Source organism: Peromyscus maniculatus, chromosome 9 (assembly GCF_049852395.1).
Source record: "Peromyscus maniculatus bairdii isolate BWxNUB_F1_BW_parent chromosome 9, HU_Pman_BW_mat_3.1, whole genome shotgun sequence".
In the NCBI taxonomy this organism is placed as follows: domain Eukaryota; kingdom Metazoa; phylum Chordata; class Mammalia; order Rodentia; family Cricetidae; genus Peromyscus; species Peromyscus maniculatus.
Genome location: NC_134860.1, coordinates 23,918,746 through 23,944,599, shown reverse-complemented (window position 1 = coordinate 23,944,599; position 25,854 = coordinate 23,918,746). Strand labels below are relative to the sequence as shown.

The window sequence follows — 25,854 nt, the reverse complement described above, 5'->3', positions numbered from 1 at the left end:
CTTTTGCACTATCTGTATTACCAAGACCACACCAGCTCCTTCCCAAGACCCCTAAAATGTCACATGTAGTTGATCTATAAAACCTATTTTTATGGGAGAGGTCACATGTACTTTACAAAGAGTTTCAATGTAGTCATGCTAAAGCTTTACTGTGCACACAGGATTGAGTTAATTGTCACGAGAAAACTTTTCACAAATTGTATTATACTTTAATGTGCCTTAAATAAACCTCCCACTGTAAGACTATTGAAGTTTGAACCAACTTTGGCTGTCAAGTTGGATTGAGCCAATTTCTTTCTTGCCCCACAAGGAACATTACTCTATTGGCCATGGTGTTTGCAGAGACTCCCACAATACACTTGGTAGTAAATGTTGTAGGAACTAAGGCCAAGAGAAATAAAACTTTGCACTAGGCAAAGTAAATGTCTTTTAGAGACTCCTTGAATCATTTGTTATTATTTGTGACTTACCCATGGACTCCTCTGTCCATAATATGCTTGTCAGTCTTGTTGATGATGAGGGGGTGGAAATGTCAGTTTGGTTTGTCTCCCTAGGACCTTCCTGCATGCAACACTTTCCCGAGAGCTCCTTCCTTTTGATTTTACATTCTCTCTAGTGATAGTAGCTGACTCCTCCGAGAGTCTGGTAATTGGCAAGGTTGTCTGTGGGGTGAAAGGCTATGAGAGATGAGCAGCATCTTTCCTATGTTTTCCCACAGAGGAAATGCAGATGATCCCAAGGAATCTGTGTGTGTTAACCCTTCCAACTTCCATGAGTCCCTGTTTTCCGACAATCGATGACATTAGCTCAATCCACAGCTTAGTAATATCTAGCCAGCAACCAGATTTCAGATTGCCCTGCATTTTATAGACTCTTCAAGAAAAAGCAAAATAAATACAGAAATAAGAAAGCATAAGGTTTTGATATGAAGCCCAGAGAGAGCTGCATTGAGTATGCTGTTCAAGGCAGCTTCTTAGATACGATCCAGTGACTGTCATTCAGATGTCTCCATATGAACGAACACACTGAGCTTTTTTCTTCTTTTAATAGTAAGTTGCAGAACACTTGCCAGACTTGGAAGGAGCATAGGTTACAAAGTTGATTAACTCACTGTTTGCACTGAGCTTAGGGACAGCTTTCAAAATATTTACAAATTTCCCCATAAATTCCAATCTCAAGTAATTCTGAGCATCCCCTAGCAGAGTTACTGTTAGACCTGATTTTTCCCTAGTGTCTCTCTGATTCCTTCCTTGCCTTTTGAAACTCAGTTGTAAAATACAAATATAGAGATAGAAAGGAAGAGAGGAAGGGAGGGACGGAGGGTGGAGAAGAGAGGAAGAGAAGAAGGAGGAGATAGATAGATGGATAGATGATAATAGATAGATGATAGATAGATAGATAGATAGGTAGATAGATAGATAGATAATTGACAGATGGTAGATGATATAGATAGATGATAGATACATAGATATAGATAGATAAATGATAGATGATAGATACATAGATAGATAATAGATACATAGATGATTGATAGATAGGTAAATGATATAGATAGATGATAGATTCATAGATATAGATAGATAAATGATAGATAGATGATAGATACATAGATAGATGATAGATAGATCATAGATACATAGATATAGATAGATAAATGATAAATAGATATATAGATAGACAGATGATAGATAGATAGATAGATAGATAGATAGATAGATAGATAGATAGATACATAGATACATAGATACATAGATACATAGATAGATACATAGATAGATGATAGAGTTCCACCAATGCATGTTAATGATTTTTCCTCTTTACTGTCACCACTTAGGAAACCGTGGGACTCGCTTTCTATTTTGTAGACCCAAAAGACTCAAAATAATCATTTTCTTGAGTTGAATGAAAAATATCTTGGGCCCTGGCAGGGTCTTTGAGTATATTCTGGCCCATCATTGAGTGGGCAAATGCAGAATACATGCAGGTCTTCTTTCCTGCATTCTGTTTTGTAACATGGACTTCCAGATGTGTGGGGATTGAGCTTGCCCCATCCCTGTATTAGTTTGCTTTCTATTGCTTAAACAAAATGAGCAGAAGGAACTTGGGGAAGAAAGAGTTTAATGGCTGCTGCATCCCAGATCACATTCCAGCACTGAGGTAAGGCAGAGCAGGGATACCAGCAGGACTCTGGAGGCAGAAACTGAAGAAGAAGCAGCTACAGAGAAGTGCTACTTACTGGCTTGGTCCTCAGAGCTTGGCCAGCCTGATATCTTATATCAGGACCACCTGCCCAGGGATGACACTGCCCACAGCAGTGGACATCAGTCATTCATCAAGAGATTGCTCCAAAAGCTTGCCCACAAGCCAATCTGATGGAGGCATATTTTCAGTTGAAGTTCGCTCCTCTCAGAAGACCCTAGTTTATGAAAAATTGACAAAACCAAAACCAAAATGAACATTAACAAGCATGCTTCTTGTTTCCATTTTCTAGGTCAGAACTAGCCAACTGAATGAATCACTGACACCACTTTGGGAAGCCAGGCAGACAAGAGCTCTGAGATGGAGACAGGCATTGAGGAAGGGCAGCCTTGTCTTGTCAGCTTGGCTGCACTTGATCATTTGTGGTTCTGCTCAAGGAAATAAATGTAACTCCTTTCTCTCATTCTGGGACATTGTACCAGCATCATTTTCCCCATTTGGGAGGCTAGGTCATGCAAACTTTTAAACATGTTATCCTGGGCTACTTTTTACAGGCAAGCAGATCCTGCCACCTGATCTTAAAGGGACAATTAAAATTTCAGAATCATAGGTAGTCTTTGGCTCACAGTAAAGTAGGAATCCTCAGAGAAATTTGCTAGTATACAGTGACATTTTTCCCTGTGTATGTTGTTATGATGTTCATGACCTGTCTTCGATGACTGGCATAGAACTCATCAGGATGGCAGTTAGTGTCCTATGGGACACCTAGAGACAGATACACATCCCCAAAGCTCTAAGCATTTCAGTGTCTGTACCTGTGAAGTGGGTAGATGAGACTATTCCAAGGACCCTGATGATATAGGAATGCATCTGCCTTCAGGAACTGAGCAGTTATAAGCAGAATTTTCCACTCTATGTCTCTGCCAGCAAACTGAGAGAACTGCATGAAAGACTTGAGTCAATAAGAAAACCTCACGGCACCCCAGACTGCCATATGCTTGGTGATATCAGAGCAAGAATTACTGTGGGAAATGAGAGACAGACAAGAAAAAGAACAAGGCTCACACTGCTCACTGTACAGCAGTGATTACAATTTGTCCAAGTGTTATTGGAAGTTCAATCTTCCATTATGTAAGTTTTTATCACTTTTAAATGTGTTCTAGTTGAGTTGGCATGTTTTATGGTTTGCTTTACTTCAGAGATAAGCACATTGTCAAAGATTGGATTAAAATTCCCAGGGGCATCTTTTTCTTTTTTTTAATCTGAAAGGTGGAGGTTGAGAGAAAACAGTCTGAGAAAAGGCACTGTCACTTAAAGTATCAGGACTTGAGCTGCTGTGTGCCTAGGACAATAAGATGGTAATTATCTCAAAAATCTTCTCGTGGTTCACCATGAACAGGAACTCCCACAGAGGGGTGGGAAATGAGGCATCAATCCAGGATCAAGACCACAGGCTCTCACTAAGCAGATTCTTCCACTCATTGCTTTGTACATTTTTGGACTCCTGGGTAGACATTCTTACATGTTGGCAATTAGATCGTTTCCCTTCTCTTCTGGTCACAAATAGACATGCTAATCTGCTACTTTAATTATATCTATTTGATTTTTATTGTCTAATAAACTCCAATTCAGTTCATGGCAACCTAAATTAACAGTTGCCATTTTGAAGCACTGAAGACCTTGTAACCTGATAATCTACAGACGGAAGGAACTCAGGGAGGGAGTCCCGTAACCTGCAGCATGCCTGTCAGCTCCACTTGGAAAGTTACAAACCAAGTGTGCAGTGATATAACTGTTTTGCACTGGATCAAGGATATGACTATCCTCACCAAATCCTCAGAGACCTTCCATTTATGAGTACATTCATTGGATTAATGGATTGGCCACGAGGAAAATAAGCTTTCATTACTAAAGACATAAAGATGATTTTGGAGGGAATGACCTAGAATGGATTACCTAATCCATCTGTGGAAGACTTTCCAAAATGAATTTGGCTCATAAATTCAAATAAACACACGTATTTAATTCTCAAAAGACCGTTATAGCTAAACTTTTGTCTAACAGCTTTTTTTTCTATGTAGTACTTGCAGTGTATTTATAGCACTGTCCTCCAGGGGGCGCTGTACCTTCAGCACAGCTCTGACTGTTCTTGCTGCTTCTTCCATACAGATTCAAGGCAGGCCATCAGACTTCAGTCTCCTGGGAGCAGAAGTTCTAGGCCCTAACACAAATTGAGCATCTGAGAGTTATTGCTGAATTTTTAGCTAGATTGATACACCTCATAATTGTTAAAGCGGCTGTGAGCATACAGTGGCCAGGGCTCTGAGTGTCTTGCTGATTTCTTCAGCAATCCTTTCAACAGACTATGGTTATAATCAGAATTCCAAGGCTTCCTAAGGGTAGAACTGTGAGATTTCACACCCTGAAGATGATCTCATGTGGGCTGGACAAGGCCATGTGTCTCACAAGGGCATGCCAACCCTCCTTCCTACACAGGCCTTATACAGAGCAATTTCCCTGTGTTTTTAACTTGAATTGTCGTGGAGGTGTTTGTAAACTCATGTGGCGAAGGAACTAGCCACCTTGTGTAGCAAGCCAAGCCTAGACAGAAGGAGTGGTCCAGAGACTGTGGGTGTCAGTATAGGTGTCTTGAGCGGGGTATACAGTTTCAAAACTCTCAAAACTTAAGGTTGGTGCAAGTGCTATGCTTCCTACAAGTGCTGGAGTTCTCAATCTATTACATAACTCAAAAACTTTCTTACAGGGTCTTGCAAGCATTAATTAAGGTGACTTAGAAAAGTATTTGGTGAAAAATAAGTGTCCCTTCCGTAAGTGGCATGTGATGACAGGGTATTCTCCAGTTCAAAGTCACCATAGGGTTTGGATTTGTATCTCACTCTCCACATAGATTCCTTTACTGGGAGCGGCTCTCTACCTTTGCTCCTATGATCCCTCACTTTGGTCTTTTATGCTTGCTTGATCACATTCATCCTAAAACAAACAAAAACAAACAAGCCCATCATTCATTTCCCACTCTAGGAACCAAATATCTTCCAGTATGTCTGACCACAGTTGGGATATAATATCTCCTTTGTGTGGCAGATTGTATACAAGAACAAAACTCGTGAAATTTCATGTTAGTGCATTTTTGTTGTGTAAATTCTGTTTGTAAAGCAGTGTAGAAGGACTATCACAGAGAAGACCTCTATTCAGAGAAAACCTGGTTCAAATTCAAGCTCAAATGCTCTCTACTGGCATGGGGGCTGGACCTGTTCTACCTGTATGGGTCGACGGTCACTTTCTCCTCTGCTGGTGAGAGGTTAGGGATATCAGTGGTGTCAGCATCCTCACATAGTGCTCCCTCAGAGCATTCCCACACAGTGCTCCCACAAAGCCAGTGCTCCTCCTTTTCTGGCCTAGCTATTTCTGTGGTCACCACACATTCCTGCCCACCATAAGGCAGTCTTGAGGATAAGACACATGCCATCTTTTACTTTCCCATTGCATCCAGCACAAAGTGGAAGCAAGTATTTGCTTTTTATTACTAAACCTCCTCAGTTTGAAAATCAGCTGCTAGTCAGCAGGCATCCTAACATGTCTAGGCTGGAAAAAACACATTTGTATAATCATCTTGGCTAGCTAAAGTCTGGCAGACACTTAACTGGTCAGTAATTCAGCTCTGGCTCCCCAGGGTGCCATAGAGCTTGTAATGATACACCTTTCAATATAATAGTCTTTTAGAGTAGCAGGATTGTCTTTTTCTCTTTAAAGCAAGTGGATTGGTTTTATTGTTTCTTAACCAATAAGTCACACTCTTTTCCATGGTTCAAAGTTAAGCTTTTATTCAGTTTTAAATTAAAAAAATAAATTTCATTATTAAATAGTGAGATGGGTCTAACTAATGTTCAGAGAGTTTGTTACTCAGGAGCCAGGAACACGATGAATGGGAGAAGATCACCTAAACTAAAATTATTAGTGTTGTGGTGTTTGTGAAAATTTCAACAGTGGCGTGATTCCAAAGAAACTAAAATACAAAGTTTTAAACGTGTACAATGGAGGGAAACCATTTATCCTATTATAACCAGAAGCTCCTTTCCCAGTGCCAGTCAGTGTGGTGATTATACCACAGTGCTAATGTCGTCAGGCTCATCTGCCTTCTTTTGCCTGCTTGGCAGGGATTTCAAGTATTCAAGGTGTCTCCGAGCATCCTCCTGATTCTGCCTCACATAATATACCACATAAGAGATCACCATGGTGAACCAGCCAAACATGGTGACGAGCATGGCGTAGTCAGTAGTCTTTTTAGGGAGGTTACAAAGGTCAGCATCATTGGCAGCGTTGAGGAACGGCCTCCCAGCATGCTCATCCAACACCGAGGTCTTGCAAATTACATTGTGTGCTGTCTCATGATTGGATGCCATGCTCCTCAGAACTTGCTGGAGAGTGCAGTCACAATGCCAGGGGTTGTTGGCAATTCTGGCCCTAGCCTTCAGATTATTGAAGGCATTTTTATGCACGCTTTGAATCCTGTTGTCAGACAGGTCCAGGGTCTGCAAGGTTTCTGCTACTCCTTTGAATGCATGCTCATCAATGAACTCAATGCCGTTTTTAGACAGGTTGAGAACTCTCAGTTGATGGAGGTCCTTAAAAATCTCATTGGGGATGGATGTGATCTGATTGGAGTCCAGGTAGAGCAAAACTGTTTCCGGAGGGAGATCTCTGGGTATTTCCTTGAGATTTGCATTGCTACAGGTGACATTTAAACCCCCAGAGGAAGAACAAAGGCAGCCTTTGGGACACATACTGGCAGAATGAAAGCACAGTATCATCAGAACAAAGCTTTGGAGGAGAAGACACATGGAGAGGGAACGGGATAGCCACAGGTCGACCAGATTCATTCTGGAATCTCAGCATAATCACGAGTCCATTCCTCATTTACTCCGAGTGCTGCAATTGTCTGACCACACTCTGGATTTCCTTCCTGGGTGGTTCAAAAGGATGCAGCTATCACACAGCCTTTGTTACTCCTGTCCTTGCTTGGAAACCTAAAGGAAAGGGAAGCAGAGGCAATTAGCTCCTTTGCAAGGAGAGGTGCATGGCAATTAAAAAGGGCCCTCAGGTGCCTGGCCTTCTACAGGGGCAGGAAGGGGAGTTAGGCAGGTAATTTCCGACAAGGCCACTGGAGGTTTCCTGTGTAATGGGAATCTCCTGTTGAAATCCCTAGTGCTGAGAAGAGACTCTCAGCAGAGGTCAACATTTCCACATCCCATCACCTTGTTTTCAGCAGGGCAGAATTAGAACAAACTTCTCCTATCTCTTTACTCCACCCCTGGACCTTTCTATGGCCGTAAAATTGAATCTCAGCTTTTACCCTTCTTACAGTAATGGAGGCATTATGCAATTCAGTCCTGCATGTGGGCAGCAACAAGAACTGATACCTCTATTTCCAAGTTAATGATCATAGACAAAAATGTCTGTCATGGGCTTTGAGAAGATGCTCAATGCAGAATACATCTGACTTCAGAAGTGGACGGATGCCTCTGACCTTCCCTACTGGATGTTGCTGGGGGCAAACATCATGTGAAGCCTCCACAAGAACTGCTTTCTCTCTCAGCTCCTGAGACTACACTGTACCTGGGAGGATGCTCACAACTGGATCCCAAAGGATTCTCTGTCTGTTTCCTAAACAACATATCCTCTGCCCAACTCAAACAAGGCACATTGCTGTAAGGCTTTTTATAGAAAAGAAGATACTTAAGAAATACTGGCTTCTAGGCCATACCCAATAGGCTATTTGTCCTTTCACCGATGCTTGCCTATACTTACACACACATACATATCATATATATTATTCATATACATATTTTTATATATGCTGTTATAAATGTGTGTGCATAAACACACATATACATACACACATATTAGTGTTAGAAGCAGCCATGGAAATTCCCCAATATATATTTCTTATATGTATTATATATGTTATGTATACACACACCCACATATGCACAGACATTGTTAGTTTTGGAAAGAAATATGGGAATCGCAAAACTGAGTAGCATTAACAATATTTTATAGTTTCCTCAGCAGCAGAGAGCAGAGGAGAGAACACAACCCAACATTCAGAACTACCCCATGATAGCAGGTCGCAGGAGGAGTGAATGGATCTTATGAGATTATATGTCTTGTGTAAGGTCAAATAGCTTGTAGGTGTAAAGACAGGAATCCTGCCAGGGTCTTTGCTCTGACTCATCCATCTCACCTCTCTTTCCGCTGCCCCCACGGCTCTCTCCATTCCCATCTGCTCCAGAAGTGCACACAGGCTCCACAGAGCACTGTTTTTAGGGATTTACATTGCTATTATATTGTAGCCAAAATCTCTGTGCTTTGGGTCTTGATATATATTGAGAACCTTATGGAGCTCAACTGAGGGGCCGTGAATAGTGAAGGAACCACAGTTGACTTCAGAACTCTCCTTTCAGGATTCAGGGAACAATAAGTACCTTCACTCTCAGCAGTGAGCACCAAACAGCTTTGTGCAAGCATATCTTTGATAGAGATCCCAGATGGATAAATTCATAGGGAAATGATTCCAAATGTTACCAAACTCACAGAAAGGATGATTAATGTGAGCTGGAAACATAATGAATTGAGTTGTTAATCATGGAAAAATTAGATTAACAACAACAGAGTGGCATGGATGTGCTTTTGGAGTTCTGCATGCCTGGAGTGCCAGAAAGCAAGAAGGAAGGAGCACACTGGGCAACCAGTGGGTCTTTGCTTTCCTTGAGTCCATTAAACAGCAGAAAACATAAAGCAAGGAGCCCCAGAAGCACCAAGCCCTCTGTCAATACCGTGTTTCATTTGTGATCAGGGTCCTTCCCTCCCGGGTTCTCTGAAGCTACACTGCGGCATTTGGAAATCTCTAATAATCATCTAGGTGGGAGAGAAACCAAGGAACAGGAAAGCGGGGGTATTCAGACAAAACAGAGAGGGGCAGAAGTACAGACTGACAGTGACAGGGGGGACACAACAAAAGGGTTTGTTGGTGGAAACAGAGGAAGTCCACATCACCCGAGAGACGTCCATCAACTCGGTGTGTCCATCAGCCACAGACTGACTGAAAGATGGAAAACTCTTTGGGGCCTTCACACTCCTGAGTTTTTGTTTTTTTAAATTGATTGATTTGTGAGTAGACGTGTTCCTTAGTTCAGAGTATGAGTTCCTTTAGGGTACAGACTTGTATCTGTCTTATGTGGGAACAACAGCAAATAGTCCATAAGCACTATGTGGTCCAGCTTTAGTCCTTGTTAACATTATTCCATCTCTCTATCTATCATTCCTTTGTCTTTGATTTAATATTCCAAAGGCACTTAATTATGAAGTTGACCGAGAATTGTATGAGGTAATACAGTAAGAGCTCAGTACTTATCAGCTACAGTTACTATCTATCATCCTTCTTGGATGTGTACCCACCATCTACATAGTGACTGGCACACTGTAAGATATAAGCACTGCTAGTGAATGAATTGATGTGATATTGAAAAGCCTATGTATGCTTTTTATTACTCACAACAACTGCTTAAAAATCAACTCATTAAATGTCTACTGGCCTCTGTGAGTTCGAGGCCAGCCTGGGCTACCAAGTGAGTTCCAGGGAAAAGGCGCAAAGCTACACAGAGAAACCCTGTCTCAAAAAACCAAAAAATAAATAAATAAATAAATAAATAAATAATAAATAAATAAATAAATAAATAAATAAATAAATAAATAAATAAAATAAAAATGTCTACTGGCTTCATATGCTAACTTGGTGAACCTTGGGGAAACTGAGAACAGTCACCTGAGGAGATGGCAGGATGGATCTTTTTGTCATCAGACTCCTCTAGACGTGGCAGTGGTTTCTCTAGAAACCACTAGTTGTGGTTTCTAGTTGTGGTCACATAAGAAATGGGTCTGAATCACACTGAGGTCTCAGCATAAGAGTGCAGTTCATCTTAAGCAGGGACCCCTTGTCCTCAAGGGTCTATCCATGCATGGAATGCTTGTTAAGAAAACTAATGCAGAGCATCTTTTTCTTCCAGAGATGTTTGCTCCAAACAAGTGTCTAATTTTCTAACTGTGATATTTGAAAAATGAAGAAAGAATAAAGCCTTTTGAGACTAACTAGATGGTTCAGCTACTGTGACTTGGTTTATACCCCAACCTGGAATATGGTGATAAGAGACAGAATGTGGAGAGCTGCTATGCACTGAATATTTTTGGACTCTGATGACTCATGTGTTGAAATCTAATACCAATACAAGGCTAACACAAACGTGTCTGTGGAAGAATAGATCCCACATGGGCAGCATTAATACCTGTATAAGCATTTTCAGAGAATTTTTTGTTTCTGTACTATGTGAGGAAACACAGAGAGCACTATCTTTGAACTAGGACATGAGCCTCCACTATATATAAAAATCTTTTGTGACATTGATCGATCTTGGATATCCTATTATCCAGAACTGTGAGACGTGAACTTCTGCTACATCACAAGAACAAGTAGACTGACATAGTGTAGAGGGGACACACAGAACAGCCAAAATATTCAATAAAGTGAGGTCATTTTCACAAGGGAGGATGGAAAAGCTGGTGACGCTGATTACCTACTTCAAAGAGATTGGCAGCATGGCATGGCCTTAATTTACTGCACAAATGGACAACAGCTAGTGAGCAGATGAGGCTCCAAGAAAGAGAGAGAGAGATTCTCTCACTGGTTACTGCCTGCAAAGAACAATGCTAAAAGGAGCTCAGAAACATGGACCCTCCCCCAGTCTGTTTTGATTCAACTTTGCACACAAACTTGGAGGGGAAATAAGCTGTGGTGCTGGAGAAGAGGGTGGAGGATTGCCATCAAAGTAAGAAGGGCCAGGGTTGCAGATGGATGGCAGAGATAGCCAGAAGTCATTGGCTGTCCTGGTATAAGAATGGACTCATTAGTCACAGGTTGTCCCTCTGATACAGAACTGGACTCACTAATGGGACAGACCAAGTTCAAAAGCACCTTTCCTAGCTAAAAACTCCTCTTCACACCCCAATTCACTGGACTCCATTATCTCTATTCACTGATCCCTTTGCCTGTGACAACCAGAAAGCCATGATGTTTCCAAATGTGATGTCTAGCTTTGACCTGTGCCCTAAAGAGGATCATTTTATCCCAAGATTCAAGCCTTGCTCACATTTTCTAACCACATAAGCTTATGAGCTACTAGATGAATGCTGGGGGTGGGTGACAGCCATTAAACACCCTTTCCATAATGAAGAAAACCAAGTCTGCTTAGCAGACAGTCCCCTCGGCAGCTGACTGCTTGTCACCGTCTTGTTTTCAATTCCTTCCTTGTGATTAAGAGATAGGCAGTACTATTGAGAGGGGACTAACCTAAGAATCATCACGAACCGTTACAGATGAAACTGATGTTACTCACTGCATTTTGAACTGCTGTGGATATTGTTCTATATAAATAAAACACTGATGGCCAGTGACAAAGCAGGAAGTAGGTGGGACAAGGAGAGAGGAGAATTCTGGGAAGCAGAAGGCTGAGGGGAGAGACACTGCAGCCACCGCCAGGAGAAGCAGCATGTGAAGACGCCGGGAAGCCACCAGCCACGTGGCAAGGTATAGATTTATAGAAATGGGTTAATTTAAGATATAAGAACAGTTAGCAAGAAGCCTGCCACGGCCATACAGTTTATAAGTGATATAAGCGTCTGAGTGATTATTTTATAAGTGGATTGTGGGACTGCGGGGCTTGGGGAACCTGGAGAGAAGCTCTCCAGCAACATTGAACAACACTGCTTCCAGTCAGGGGGATTTGGTTAAAAGATAAAAGTCACAAAGCAGGAAAGCCTCCAAATGCACAATCTAGAAGTCAAATCAATGGTGGAAATATCACATAATTATATATATTAATAGTTCCTCTGTGTCAGAAAGTTAGACCATGCACAAGACAAGGGGAAGATGATAAGACAAAGGGCTTGTGTTTGTGTATTTTTTAACTTACAGAAAATATAAAATACACACATCTATCACACACCATATAAACCATAGAATATCACTACCAGTAAAACAAACTTAGTTGAAGCATCTATGGTCTTTTTTAAAAATAGGAAGAACATAACGTCCTTAGCCCCTCCTGAGTGCAGAGAGCAGCGAACTCTTTTCACAAGTATCATCATCCTAAATTTAGAGACAAGCTTCGCAGATGCAATGATAGCAAAGGATGACCCCAAAAATAGCTTGGTAAAGGAGGTTCTTACAGTAGAATCACTTGCATGTACAATGTTTTTAAAAGAGGAAATATCCAAATGAAAACATGCATTCACTCTGCTTCCATAGGCTCAGGCAATTTCCACAAGGGAAAGTTAGTGATGTCTAACTCTTAGCAGGCAGTGGGATGGAGAGCCTGCCAGAAGAAAAGACTGCGTATTGCCGACTTCTGTATGGTTTGAAATTCTCATGGCACAAAACTGCTATAAACATTTAAACAATAATAGTACAAAGGCACCATGGAGTAGCTAGACAACTAACCCAGTGTGGTTATTTAGCAGGTTGCTCTCCTCATGCAAGCGCTGGACAGTGGCAGCCCAGGGAACCAGGGCAGATCACATTTCAGGATGACAGATCGAAACATCAATGAATAATGCGCAACGATAAAAATGTGAGCCCCACCCTGCAGCCTCTCCATAATGCCAGCTGGGATTAATCATTCCATGAAGGCCCCAGTGCTCCCTGAGCCCCCAGTCTCTGCTTCTGTAGCACCCCAACTGCCACTTTTCATCACTTTCTATCCCAATAACTACTTACCTACTGCAATTACTAGATTACATGATCACAGAGAGTATTCAGTGTCTTACCATTGTCACACTAGTCATATTAGTAAAAATTTGTTGAAATGAATTTGGATCTGTTCTCGTTTCATCATACACAGCTACCATTTGACATTTATTACATGCCAGGCATTTGCTTAGAGATGCACCCATCTAGCAGTGTGGTAACTGAAATTCTGACCAGGGTTCTGGGAAAATGGATATAGAATTCCCGAGTGAGGGGTTAAAGTTACCACATGATGCTTGACTGGCACATGTCATGGCAGTCTAACATCTTCTAACCTATTTGAAGGATGAAAAGGATCCAAAGGCACCTCAGTCATCATCTTCTCCAAGAGTAGTTTTTTCCATAACCTTGGGGGTTGGGGGTTGGTGAAGGAGTGTGATCTAGAATCAGAGTCAGGTCAACATGTCGTTTGGAGGTGGTCTTGGTGATATTTGGAGGTTGAATGGTCCTGCTCCTTAATGTGTAAACAGAGATGTTAAACTGGCTGCTATGGGTCAGATATGGTCACCAAAGACAAAGATGTCCTGTAAAACAGAACTATATAGTTTCCAGGGTGAAAGTGCCCCAGCAACAAGAAAATAAAGGAGAATCCTGAATCCTAACCAAGGAATGTCCATGCTTAGGTTTAAATGTATGGACAGCTGGAATTCATATGGTCCCAGAGTCATAGAACCATAGAATGGGACTATGTCACATAAGAGTCTCAGGAAAGAATAATCAGGGCATGTGGCCATGAATCTTCCATCTATTTGTACTTCCAAGTTCAGCTGATATCTCACCTGACATGGGAGTGGAGTGAATAGGACAGAGAGGAGAAAACCATTACCCTTTTCTCTTTTATCCTGAAACAAAAGATTATAGGGAAAAGTTGAACATAAGATTCAATGCTATAATTAATCTTCTAGAATAAATTTGTACTTTGGTTTAAAGTAAGTTTGTCCCTTAAAATGATGGTAAGATTATCTACTACCTTATGCCCATCACGAAACTATGGGGCTGAATGGTGTTCTCATTCAGAGCCTGAGAACAAGCAAAGGAATGGAGATTAAGGGAATGCCGGGGAAGAAGTGGAATGACGTTTTCTCAGGGATGGACAAAGGTCCTCACAACTCTGTAATTGCAGCTGTGCCCCTGGTGTGATGACCAAATGGAGACTTGCCTAGGTTATAGCCTGTTTGTGGGGCACCTGCTCAGTGTCAGAACAACAACCTCGAGTCTAGCCTTTCAGCCTTGGTGGAGTACGACACCGCAGCCTGCTGTACTAATGCTCAGTCATGCTCTTCCGTTTCCTGCTCATCTAATTCCACTAAAATGGGCAATGCCAGCCTAGACGCAGTTCGTCTCAATATTAACTGCTATATGTCATAGTAGTGATGGTGGTAGAGAGAAGGGGAGAATACTCTCAGGACAGAACTCACAATAACAGACACACTCCAACAGAGCTTGGGTTACAGACATCTCAGCACAGAACTCAGATCTCCAAAGCACTAGGGCCAGAACCCTGGATTCCAGAAGTCATGAAGGAAAGAACTGGGAACCTAGATCCCCCCAAGACAGAATCTGGATCTTAGATATCCCCTAGGACAGAAGATAGACCCTTGATGGCCCCCAGATAAAACCTGGTATCCTGGGTGTTCCCAGGTAAGAATCTGGACTCTGTATGTCTTCAGGACAGAACCTGGACCCCAGATATCCCCCAAGACAGAGCTCCAACCTCCTGTCTCATTGGGACAGATTCTGGACTTGAGATGCTCCCCAGGCTAGTTGCCATCCACTGTGAACTTGATTTGGGCCTCTCTTTGCCTTTCATTTCCAATACCGAGAACCTGTAAATGTAAGTGCTGAGTTTTAACGCCAAACCAGCTCTCTGAATCTTCTGAGTGAGTCTGGTAAAATTGAGACTACACGCCCTCAACTTCTCTTGTGAGGCCCTCATAGTCCATTCTGACATCACAATGGCATGAGATACATCTGTTCTTATTCCAGTCAGCTGTAGTGCAGCTTTTCCCTGCCTACAACCTTCCTCACAGAATATATCTTGTGCTGGTTGGTTTTATGCCAACTTCACACAAGCTAGAGTCATCAGAGAGAAAGGAGCCTCAGTTGAGGAAATAATTACATAAGATCCAGTTGTAGGGCACTTTCTTAACTAGTGATCGATGAAGGAGGGCCTAGCCCATTGTGGTCCTGAGTTCTATAAAAAAGTAGACTGAGCAAGCCAGTAAGCAGCACCCCACCATGGCCTCTGCATCAGCTCCTGCCTCTAGGTTCTTGCCCTATTTGAGTTCCTGTCTTGATTTCCTTCAACAATGGACTAAGATGTGGAAGTATAAGCCAAGTAAACCCTTTCCTCCCCAATTTGTTTTAGGTCATGGTTTCATCACATCACATTACACCCTAACTAGGACAACTCCTGTGTGTCCTAAGTGAACCCTTGAGATAGTAGGCAAAACCTGACTCTTCTGAACATCTTGCCTCCTCCCTACATGCTCTGATGGTCACACTGCCCAGAAGGGTTTCAAAGTTCTTCTTGTCCATGAATTCACTAGAAAACAAATAAAGAGTCCAAGACTTTTTTTTTTAGCCAAGAATTTTTTCCTGCTGTGGGTTCAGAGCACAGGGTAAAGATATTTCTATGTCTTGACTAATATCCATAATTATTATACAGCACGAAGTAACTTTATGAGATTAAGTGGAAACCATCCACCTTGGCTTCTTTCTGCTTCCCTATTATTATTTCTCAGCATGTGCTTACATACCTACAGTAGTGAGAGCTTTGGAAACTTTTAAAATATAATCTCCATAAATTAAGCTTTCACTGTCTTACCAGAGTGCAGGTTGCTTGAAGGTCGCTTTTACAAAGACCTAACTGACGCTGGATTCAGATGTAGCTCTGCGTTAATGAGTGTCTATTACTTTTTTAAAAATGCCTTATCCTTCTTAGCCCCGCCCCCTATCTATTTTATATTAAATTGATAATAGTCACTGACTTGGGAGGGGAAGCATGATATTGAGATCCCAAACCAAGGTCAAATCCCAGCTCTGCAAGAGGCCATGTCCAGGAATCTAGCATGTCACATACTCCCACACTTCAGATGCTTTAGTACCAACCCAATACAGCAAGGATAAAGCATAAACATCAACAGCATCCTCAGTGCTGTCAGAGCTTTCAGGATGTTCAAGGAAAAGATGTTTCCAGAAGTTTTAGTCAGTAAAGAGGATTCTCTGTCTTAGATTTCAATAGTTGTGACAAAAAATAACACATAATTTTATTGGATAATTTCAGTTATTTTCTTCTACATAAAGGAAATGGTTTGTACCTCACTCATGTCAGGACAAACTCCCACCCGAATCCAGTTGAGATGAAAGAATTACACTAATACAGAACTGGAGGAACTCTAGAGTGAATGGTTACAGAAGGAAAACTAACACAACATAAAAGGAAACCATGGCAACAACAGGAAGACAGGACACACAACTTCCAGGAGGGAAAGGTACTTCACAAAGACGTCGGGGAAAAAATGGGCTTCCAACTTAAAAAGGGGATAGGGGCTGAAAAGCAGATGTTACTTGGAGAGCTGGGGAAGCCTAATTGCAGACTGAGTTTTAGATGCTATTGCACCAACTTGAAATTTCCTGGGCTTCGTGATGATGAGTGTAGGATGATGAGAGATGGTCTGTCCTCTCAGGATCCATGCAGAAGTACTGGGAATGAGTCCTCCGAATGAATAACTTCAGCAAACCAAACTGCACTTGTCCGTGAGTAGAAAGGCCCAGGGAGCAGAGGCTGTCACAACAGGCAAGGGAATGCCAGGACAGACAAAGGTCATTGTAACAATTCTTTTTTCAACTTCTGTGAAAGATTTTTTTTCAGATGAAAATCTGGTGTAGGGGAGCTACTAAGACATATAGAAAAGAACTCCAAGAAAAGAAGAGGTCCTCTCAGTGCTGTGGGCAAGTCTCAGCACTCAGTTCCTTTGAGTTTCCAAATGGAAACCCAGGGAGAAGTAAGCAAAGGATCTTGGTGATTGTGCTGTGTAATCCCAGGACTTGTGCACATTGCTCTGTTTGTCATATGAGGGATGGACATAGTTTTACTTGGTGAACACAGCTATTATGGCTTGGTCACTTTCCCTCAATCATCTGGCTTTTCTTATCTGAACTTGGGATATTAGTGGTTCCCACACCATGTGACATGGTAAGTATTGAAATACCAGGAGCCAAACACAGAGCAGCTTCAGTCATGTGATAAACTATCCATAGTGATTGTCACCTGCCATCAGACTTATAAATGTTAGGCATCTGGCAGACTTGAAGAGGAGGAAAGCGGATGGTAGGTACATCCTTACCAAATAGGCAGGGGGTAGATTTGAGTTGAGCAAAAAATGGAGGTTGTATCTCAGTGGCTGTGGCTTACACTAGTTAGAATGCCCCTTGGACACATAACTTGAAAGCTGAAGTTAGATCTTCCAGCCATACCGGGAATGGCATAAGAAGCCAGGCCACTTCCCCCGCAGCTACACATGAATGACAGCTACCACCTTAATAAGCAGGTAAGGGAATGAATCACAGTGACCTTTTGACCTCGGCACATATGCACAAGAGTAAGATGAAAGGAAGGTGGTGCCGGGGATGGGGGGGTGGGAGGGGATGGGGGGGGAAGAACTTAACAATGACATCATAAGAAGGAGGTAAAAATAATATTCTTCAAAATCTACAACACAGGACCCAGGGGGCTGTGCCTATAAAGAAGATCTGAGTGGCCCATAGTGAAAAATTAATCTGTAGCAGAAAAATAAACGGTAAAGCAAATTCAGAATGCAGTGAGGAAAGGGAGGAGGGGATACCTGGAAGCTAACAGTATGTAGACACCTACTGTGTGCAAAGCACCAGACGCTTGATTTTAGAAATGGAAACCAGAACCTCAGAACTGCTCTTTCTCAGATATGTCTCATGTCTGACCTGAGACAGTTTATGATGAGGTTTGGGACTTTTGTTTTGTTTTGTTTTCAAGACAGTGTTTCTCTGTGTAGCTTTGCGCCTTTCCTGGAACTCACTTTGTAGACCAGGTTGGTCTCGAGCTCACAGAGATCCACCTAGCTCTGCCTCCCGAGTGCTGGGATTAAAGGCATGCGCCACTGCCTGGCCTAGGTTTGGGACTTTTGAGCTGATACTATTTAGATGAAATACTGAACTTTGAGTTGTTTATCTGAGTAGAGCCATTCTGAGGTTGCTGGGAAATAATGTATATATTTTATATGGAGGGCTGATGTGAAGCATTTGGATAGCCCTGCAGGAAGGAAACAAAGGGAGAGTCAACAGAGAAAAAAAGATTCTCTGACTACTGAGCTAGAGATTAAGTGACGAGGCCAGAAATCCAGCTACCACTAGAAGCTGGAAACAAGAATGGATACTCCCTTGCAGTCTCTGACAAGGGTGTGGCTGTCTAGAAAGTTGATGTCTTCTTTGGAAACACACTTGAAGTTTATTAAGAAAATGTTTTATATATATTTAAACATAAACATTAAGAGATTGGAGGGAAGAGATATGTAAGACATGGAGAGTAGTACTATAGTACCCATTCTGGGCTGAGTGTGGGCTTCTCAAGAAAGAAATTCTTACCTTAATATGCTCTTGGTGGACTTTGAAACCAATGATCAAAGTGTTAATAAAAATATTTTGACACGCTTATTTTGAGCTAAACAACTTTCACTTGAGTAAATGAGCTTTCACAATGCTTGATGGTGTTTTGTACAGGTTTATAGGCCGACAAGATAAAAACAGCACCAGAACTCTTACATGCACAGGTTACACAGGGGTCAGGACATGCATTTTGACTGTACATAGAGTTCTTAATCTTGCTTAAGGATGGTTTTCTTGTTCTTGTTCTGGACACTGGGTTTCACTATGTATCCAGGCTGTCCTCAAGCTTGCTGTCCCCAACATTAGCCTCCTGAAAACTGGGATTACAAACACACATCATCATAGCTGAGAAGCAAGTTGACTTTTGCCTACTGAAGCCAATGTCAGTCTTCTGCCTCTGAAACCACCATAAAAGGAGAGATGCATGTTAGTTTAGGTGTCAAATGTGTGACAACTTGTTGCATAAGCCTTGGGGACCTAATACAACAGTGAAGGAGAATGGAAGATGAAGTCACTTCTATTGAACTGCTCTCCACATGGGTGAAGAACTTCTGCTATAATTGAGTACATGTTTTAGCTCCGAGTTTCCAGGCTTCCAAATGAAGAAAGTAAAAGTGTCAGAGTGGAAAACACTTGTTTTCCAATTTACAGAGGGATGATCAGTTATTAGAAGATGCAAACATGTTCAAATATCAGGATCTTCACAAAATCCTGGGAAAGAATATTGAAAACATAACTCACAAAACTCTTTTGGTTAAGCATTGAGAAGAAATCAAAGTCTGTCAGAGACTTTCTATACCATGAAAAGCTACATTACTAACTAAGGATGCTGGGCACTAGAGATTAGAATGAAAGCAAGGTGGGACAGAAAATGAGGCAGAGCAAACATTTCTCCACAGAGAAGATTTTACAAAGTTGGCCTCACATCTGAGTAGAAATGATGCTAGCATGGGACAACTGGTCCAGACGAGCAGTCCAGGAGACAACATCCTGGAGAGTTCTGCAGATCTATGTTTATCCCAGGCCAGGACTCAAACAGACCACAGTGGATTTCTCATGGGCTTTCTAAGCATCAGCAGAGACAAACTTGTATGAATTGTTAACATAAAATTTCACAAGTCATATTGTAAAACAGATTTTCTTTTACGTAAAACATATTAGGAATTGTTCTGTTCAACAAATCAAATTCATTCTTTCAGGCATGTAATTTTTTTTTTTTATAATTGCCACCTAATCAAGTTTGTGTATCTGTATTTTTCAAAGTCCTAAATGGCCATGACTTGTTAACCCCAGCAAAGGGGTCTTTATACAATATTGATTAATACATTAACTTTTGGTTAGATATTTGTATTGTCTCCCATATTTTGCTACTGAATTGATATCAGATGGAAACATTCTATTCATGATCCATATCATTGGAAAGCCACTGAATAACACATGGATGGTGGCTTTAGACTGGGAGATTTGTCACACTTGTCCAGTTTGTCGAGCATCTGTGCTGATAGCATAGAAAATGGAGCATGCAGAGCTGGGCTAGGCCCTGGGGAAGAGGTCTCTTGAAGAGGCTGGGTCACTTCTTTTATGTCTAGCCCATCGTAGCTGTGGAATCTGATGGGGACACCACCCCAGTCTATTCACTTCCTGTGTAAGAGGAGATCAGGAGGCTGGAGTGCTATTTCTCTTATCAAAACTGTATTTTAAGAAACCTGTTGGCATTGAGATGAGGACTCAGTAGGTGAAGCATTTGCTGTGCAAGCATGAGGAACAGAACTTCCTGCCCAGAAACCCAGTGAAAAATCAAGTGTGAAGTGCACGGTTGTCATCCCAGCACTAGGCGGAGGTAAAAGGGCCCCTGATGTTTGTTGGCTACCCAGTCTAGCTGCATTGGAAAGCCATAGGTGAGAAGAGATTAGAAGGAAATCATCCAGTGTTGACCACAGGCCCCCACATACATGCACTCCTGTACACACACACACACACACACACACACACACACACTGGTAAGAGCTTTCCAAGGATAAATAAGCACTAACAATTGTTACCACTTATACCTCCAGGAGAAGGCTCTGGCAGCTAACTTATGTTGTAAACATTTGTCAGGAGCATGATTAGAATCCAGAAGGATTGGCCTGTCAGCCCTGACTCCTAACCTATTCTCATTTAGAACCTACAGAGGATAAACGTGCATCGGAGACGTAGTTATCCTTACCAGTTAGCCACCCTGGACAGTTCAAACTTTCTGAAAAGTACACAGAAGATAGCACAGGCCCAAATCTATACAAATCCAGGTTCCTCTCTCAGTTCCCATTCCAGCTGAGGCTCCAGGGCAAGCCAATGTTCCTGTCTCAGACCCTACTTCACAAGGAGTATTTTCCCTATTTGATTCTTACAGGTACCAATGGAGCAGTGCATTATGGGCTGATATATCTGGACATCTGGATGGAGATCAGAACAACTTTCCATTTTCAAAGGGTTCTATAGGATTCCAGGTGTCTACAAGTGGCACCAAATGAATATCCTAAAGTCATCCTGCTGGTTTTGAGAATAACAGTGGGCATCCATCCATTAGAGTTTCTGAGAATCAACACCATATTAACTCATAACCCAGATTTTCCCCACACAGTATTGGGTTCACATAGTACTACACTCTGAATTCGGAATGAACTGAACGGCATCAACACTCCCTCACTACCGCTAGTGATGTTCCTTACTTCACCAACATGCTCTGGGGGAGTGTGAGGTGAAGGGCTTGCATGGGGGATTCCAGTTGCACACTTCATCAGTACCAATCTGTGCAGTACTACCATGAGAAACACCTGCCCAGCTAAGGCCTACCCAAGCAGAGATGAGAAAACAATAACCTGCAGCTATCGCTCAGGGCTGGATTTTTATTTAATTAAAACAAAGTCCCTTGATTAACACAATCCATGCCTCTAATGAGAATGAAAGAACTATTGCTGTTTGAATTGTATACTTTGTTATCTCCTCATCTTTGGTCACCACTTTCATTGAGCATTTGCAATCCTAACACTTGGGCATGAGAGAAGTTCAAGGTCATCCTTGCTGCCATTTTGAGTTTGAAGCCACCTGAGCTACATAAGACCCCATCCAAACAAAATAAAACAACAACAACAACGCATTGGCTGGGCCTGCTGGATATATGAATTCAGGACTGTAATCTCAATTATTCAGGGATGCTGAGGCAGGAAGGTCATAAGTTTAAGGTCAGCCCAGGCTACAGAATGAGGACAAAGCCAGCCTGGATAACTTGAGAGACTGTCTCAAATTAAAAAGTAAAAATAGAGCTGTGGATACAGCTCAAAGAGCTTGCCTATCACTCAGCATCATTCATTATTCAACCAACTAATCAGTAGACAAAAAATTTTAAAGTGAAAAAGAGCCTTGGAGTTAGATATGGCTTAGTGTCTAACTTTGTTATCCAACTACCTGCTAATTTTTAGTGAGTTACAGTGCTTTGCTAGTTAATCATTTCATGATTTTTAGGGTGATCTATTTAACATTTCATCTCAGCATTTCCACCTGTAAAATGTCTTTAGAAATACTTACTTCTAATGTTTATTCCTCATACTATAATAGCCACTCCCCTTTGTAATGCAATCTTAGTTCTCTTCTTACCCAGGAATAGAATCTTGAATCTACCCAGCTAAAGACTTGCTTTAGCTACAGCAGCAGGCAGGAGAGATGGGGTTATAGGTATGAATTCTGAGTCCCTCTGCAAGGACTTCTATACTCTTGTTTTGCTCCTGAGGACTCTGCCAAGACACACATTAGCACACTACATGGAACCTGCTGGATGATGGAAGGCCACATGATGTGGAAGCCAACTCTTCCACCTGAGGTATTCAAGCCTGAGCTCTCTTGGCTTCATACATATGAGATAGTCCAGCCTGGGTCATCAGATGCAGTTACCTAATCTTTATCTGACCCATCTGAGTGAACCAATGAGACCAGAACCAAGCTACCCACACATGTGAATGATGACAAGTGCCTTTCGGATATTTTATTATGTAGATAATAATACACAAGACCATCTTACCAATTAAATACCTTAATATACTTGTTCTTTATCACATGCATGACTGGTACTTGTTTACCGTCAACAACTAATAAGTGTATGCTCCTTAACAAAGTGTAAGAGAGTCCTTATTCACAAGTGCTGTCATTGCTCACTGCTGAAGGACATCAGCAATTCCACTGTCATTAGAAAACAAATTACTTAATTCTATTTGCTGACCATCACAGTCAATAATATTCTGGGTTGTTATGGTAACCTCTGAGCAGTCCAGAAAACCTGACACATAGATGAAAGATATTCATGCAATCTGAAGGTCAAACTTGAATAACAAATTGAAATACTGTTTGCTCATGAATCCCTGATGTATGTCTAGAACAATGGGTGATGTGGAGACATGCACCTTGTGCAGGCTTGGACGAAGAGATTTGGAGTCAGGCTGTGGAAACACCAGTCCTTTCACTGTGCTTGTGTTGATCCCCCCGTGTGTGAGCAGAGAGCCACGGAAGCCCTTACTGCTTCTGAGTTTCTAAAGGATAAAGTGAGATTATTTAGATAAGACACCTGAACAGAACCTGGATCTAGTCTGTGGACAATGAATCTGAATTATGTGCCTTTGTTGAATTGTTTTTGTTTCCGATGTGATCTTAGAAACAGAGCCTATGCTTGTCTCCAGCTCTCAGGCTCACCCTGCAAACACAAATGCCAAAGGAAGCAAAGGCCATAGGAAACCAGTGGGAATTTAACATTGTGTCTTGGTGGTCCTAGGCTACAAGTGCAATAAATAACAATTTATCAATTCAGGCCTCACTGCCACCATGCATCTGGTATGAAGTCCCATCTCCCACTAAACAGAGTCCTCGATATCCTGGAAATACATAGAGTATTCTCCTATTTGTACTTTGGTCATTTCCTCTCTGTGAGCCTTATCCAGAGCTGTGACCTCACGTGATTCCCTCTGAAGCATCCAATGATACAGAGACTGAAGCCTGTTCCTGACCTCAATCAGGGATGAATAGGGAAGTCACATTTCTCAGCTTATCCATCCACCACCTGTTCTTCCTAATCAGGGATTCAAATATTTGGGCAGAGGCAGGGAAGTGAGTGAAGGCCTGGCATGGAGGCAGATTACATGAATGGTGTATAAAAAGGAAAGCCAGCAAAGTCCAGGATCATCTCATACTCAAAGCAGACCATTTGGCTGGACAGCTGTCCTTTCCAGAGCCACCGCTCATCACATTGAACTGGAAGCCTCCAATCTGCCTGCAGAATCAACTGGCATAAAACCATCACCAACATCCGTGTAATATCCCTTTGATTTCAGATTCAGGTTTTCATTTTGCTAAGCACCTGCAAGTGCATCAAAAAACCCCATGAAGGATCATGGGAGGTCAAAGTTGATCCATCTTGTGATTTATACTTTCAAATAAGCTGATGCCCTTAAAGACAATACAGAGTGTAAACCCTCTGCCTGATAACCCTGAGCAGGGCATTCCCATGCTGTCAGTGGGTCTTCAGTTCTGACAGGAGGGTCAGAGACAGGCCACCCCTGCTTACCTATGATTTCAGTGAGCCCAGGAAGCAGTCATTTTTTTAGGTCAGTGGTATGGGTCCTCTCGATGCTGCGCCTCTATTTTCTCAGGTAAATATAGATGCTATTTTCCAACCGAAAGTAATCATTCACTAGTAAGAACCCCTCAAATCAAAAAAGGAAATTTGATCTGAAATTGCTATCTTCTGTGTCCTGTGCAGTGCACCAAAGCTGTACTGGGAAACACATGGCCCTGAGTTGGCACAATTCTCCTCTGGGAAGCACCCGGAAAAATTAACAGCCACCTGGGGACTTGGCTTTGTCAACAACACACCAAATCAAACTTTCCAAGTCCTTTAATTGTCTTCCTGAAGCAGTGAAGAAGTTTCGGCCTCCTTGCTCACACCTAACAAAAGACCTCTTCTGCATTTTCCTAGGGACTCTACTGGAAACTGACCAGGAGGGAGAGAGCAGGGAATGGTGGCAGGAATCTATTCAGGGGAAGCCGAGAGCCCAGGAGAAGGAAGCAAGGCACAGCGGCAGTAAAACCCATCCTGTCTCCTCTGGGTGCTTGCATAAACTCGGAAAACAGACCATCAGTACTGACACCTTGTCCCAAGTCTCACTGCTTGTGGTACAGATGCACAAAAATGATGGAGGGAGAGGCGGACAGAGAGCTGCTACTGAGAGTCATTTCCCGTGCAGCTGTGTGCAAAATGAAAACAGAGAGCCCAGTGCACCGGGAGATGGAGGCCCAGGAGCCTCACAAAGGCGCACTTCTGGCCAGTCGGGATTTAGTGTCTGGTTCTGGAAAGGCCATCTCCCTTCTGCCGGCCTCTGCCTCTCCAGTGGTTTCCTTTGCTTTTCTTTTGCCTCACCTGTTGGTGGCTCACAGAAGTTGAGTCAACATGAAGATGCAGAATGACAATGCCATGTTACAGAGACAATCTTTATATGCAGTCAGCTCACACATGGGTTTAGCCAGGTCCAGCTATCTTATTTTTACCCTGAGTTACAGCTTGTGAGGACCGGGAGAACACATCTGGCATGGTGTCCCAGACTCCTTCACTTACGAACCACGGGCTGAGGAGCATGGCTCACTGGGCCCCTCTTTCCCTTTCACTGTCTTGAGTTCAACAATTCTCAGTGTCACAGATGGGAAGTTTGGACAGAGTAGAGCAAGACATCCATGCATGGTCCAGATAGCAGAGCATCTGAATACCACAGCTGTCAGCATCCCCAGGCCTGCCAGGGGCTGATGGCACAGCACATGCTCAGGACAAGCTGTTCAATGAAGGATTTAGTAGATGAAAATGGGGCAGAACATCTCATGAACCTAAAATGCTCATGGGAAGAGCTGGTCCTGACACTACCCATGGCTGGCTTTGCTTCCGCTGAGCTGTGTGCAGTCCATAGGGAAACAAGTGAGGGAGGGAAGAACACGAAGCCACTTATTGAGAGCTGTTCCTCACAAACTTAGATTCAAAATCGAAACAGATAGCCTAACTCTGTCAGGACTGATGCCGGTATCCAAAGCACTGTTTCCAATCCTGCGGCATAGGCCTTGCCCAC

At 42.3% G+C, this 25,854-nt stretch overlaps 1 protein-coding gene and 1 long non-coding RNA gene across 8 annotated transcripts in view; one reads left to right on the top strand and one right to left on the bottom strand.

Annotated features, from left to right (window-relative positions):
- Positions 1–6,014: 6,014 nt before the first annotated feature.
- Lrrc3b (leucine rich repeat containing 3B) overlaps positions 6,015–25,854 on the bottom strand; it is an 86,854-nt gene continuing 67,014 nt past the window's right edge. For 4 of the 7 annotated variants that reach the window (XM_006975100.4, XM_006975099.4, XM_015994004.3 and 1 more), the window contains one exon: positions 6,015–7,244. In XM_006975100.4, the coding sequence (XP_006975162.1) occupies positions 6,318–7,097 (780 nt within the window). In that variant the 5' untranslated portion in view covers positions 7,098–7,244 and the 3' untranslated portion in view covers positions 6,015–6,317. Of the gene's footprint in view, positions 7,245–13,854; positions 14,444–14,694; positions 14,987–25,854 lie in introns of those variants that run through there. The other 3 variants (XM_076544473.1, XM_006975101.4, XM_076544474.1) reach the window with 3 other exon arrangements.
- On the top strand, positions 14,273–21,642 carry LOC143267268 (uncharacterized). Its single transcript, XR_013042228.1, has 2 exons — positions 14,273–14,716; positions 21,111–21,642. It is a non-coding gene; the product is annotated as an uncharacterized LOC143267268 (long non-coding RNA).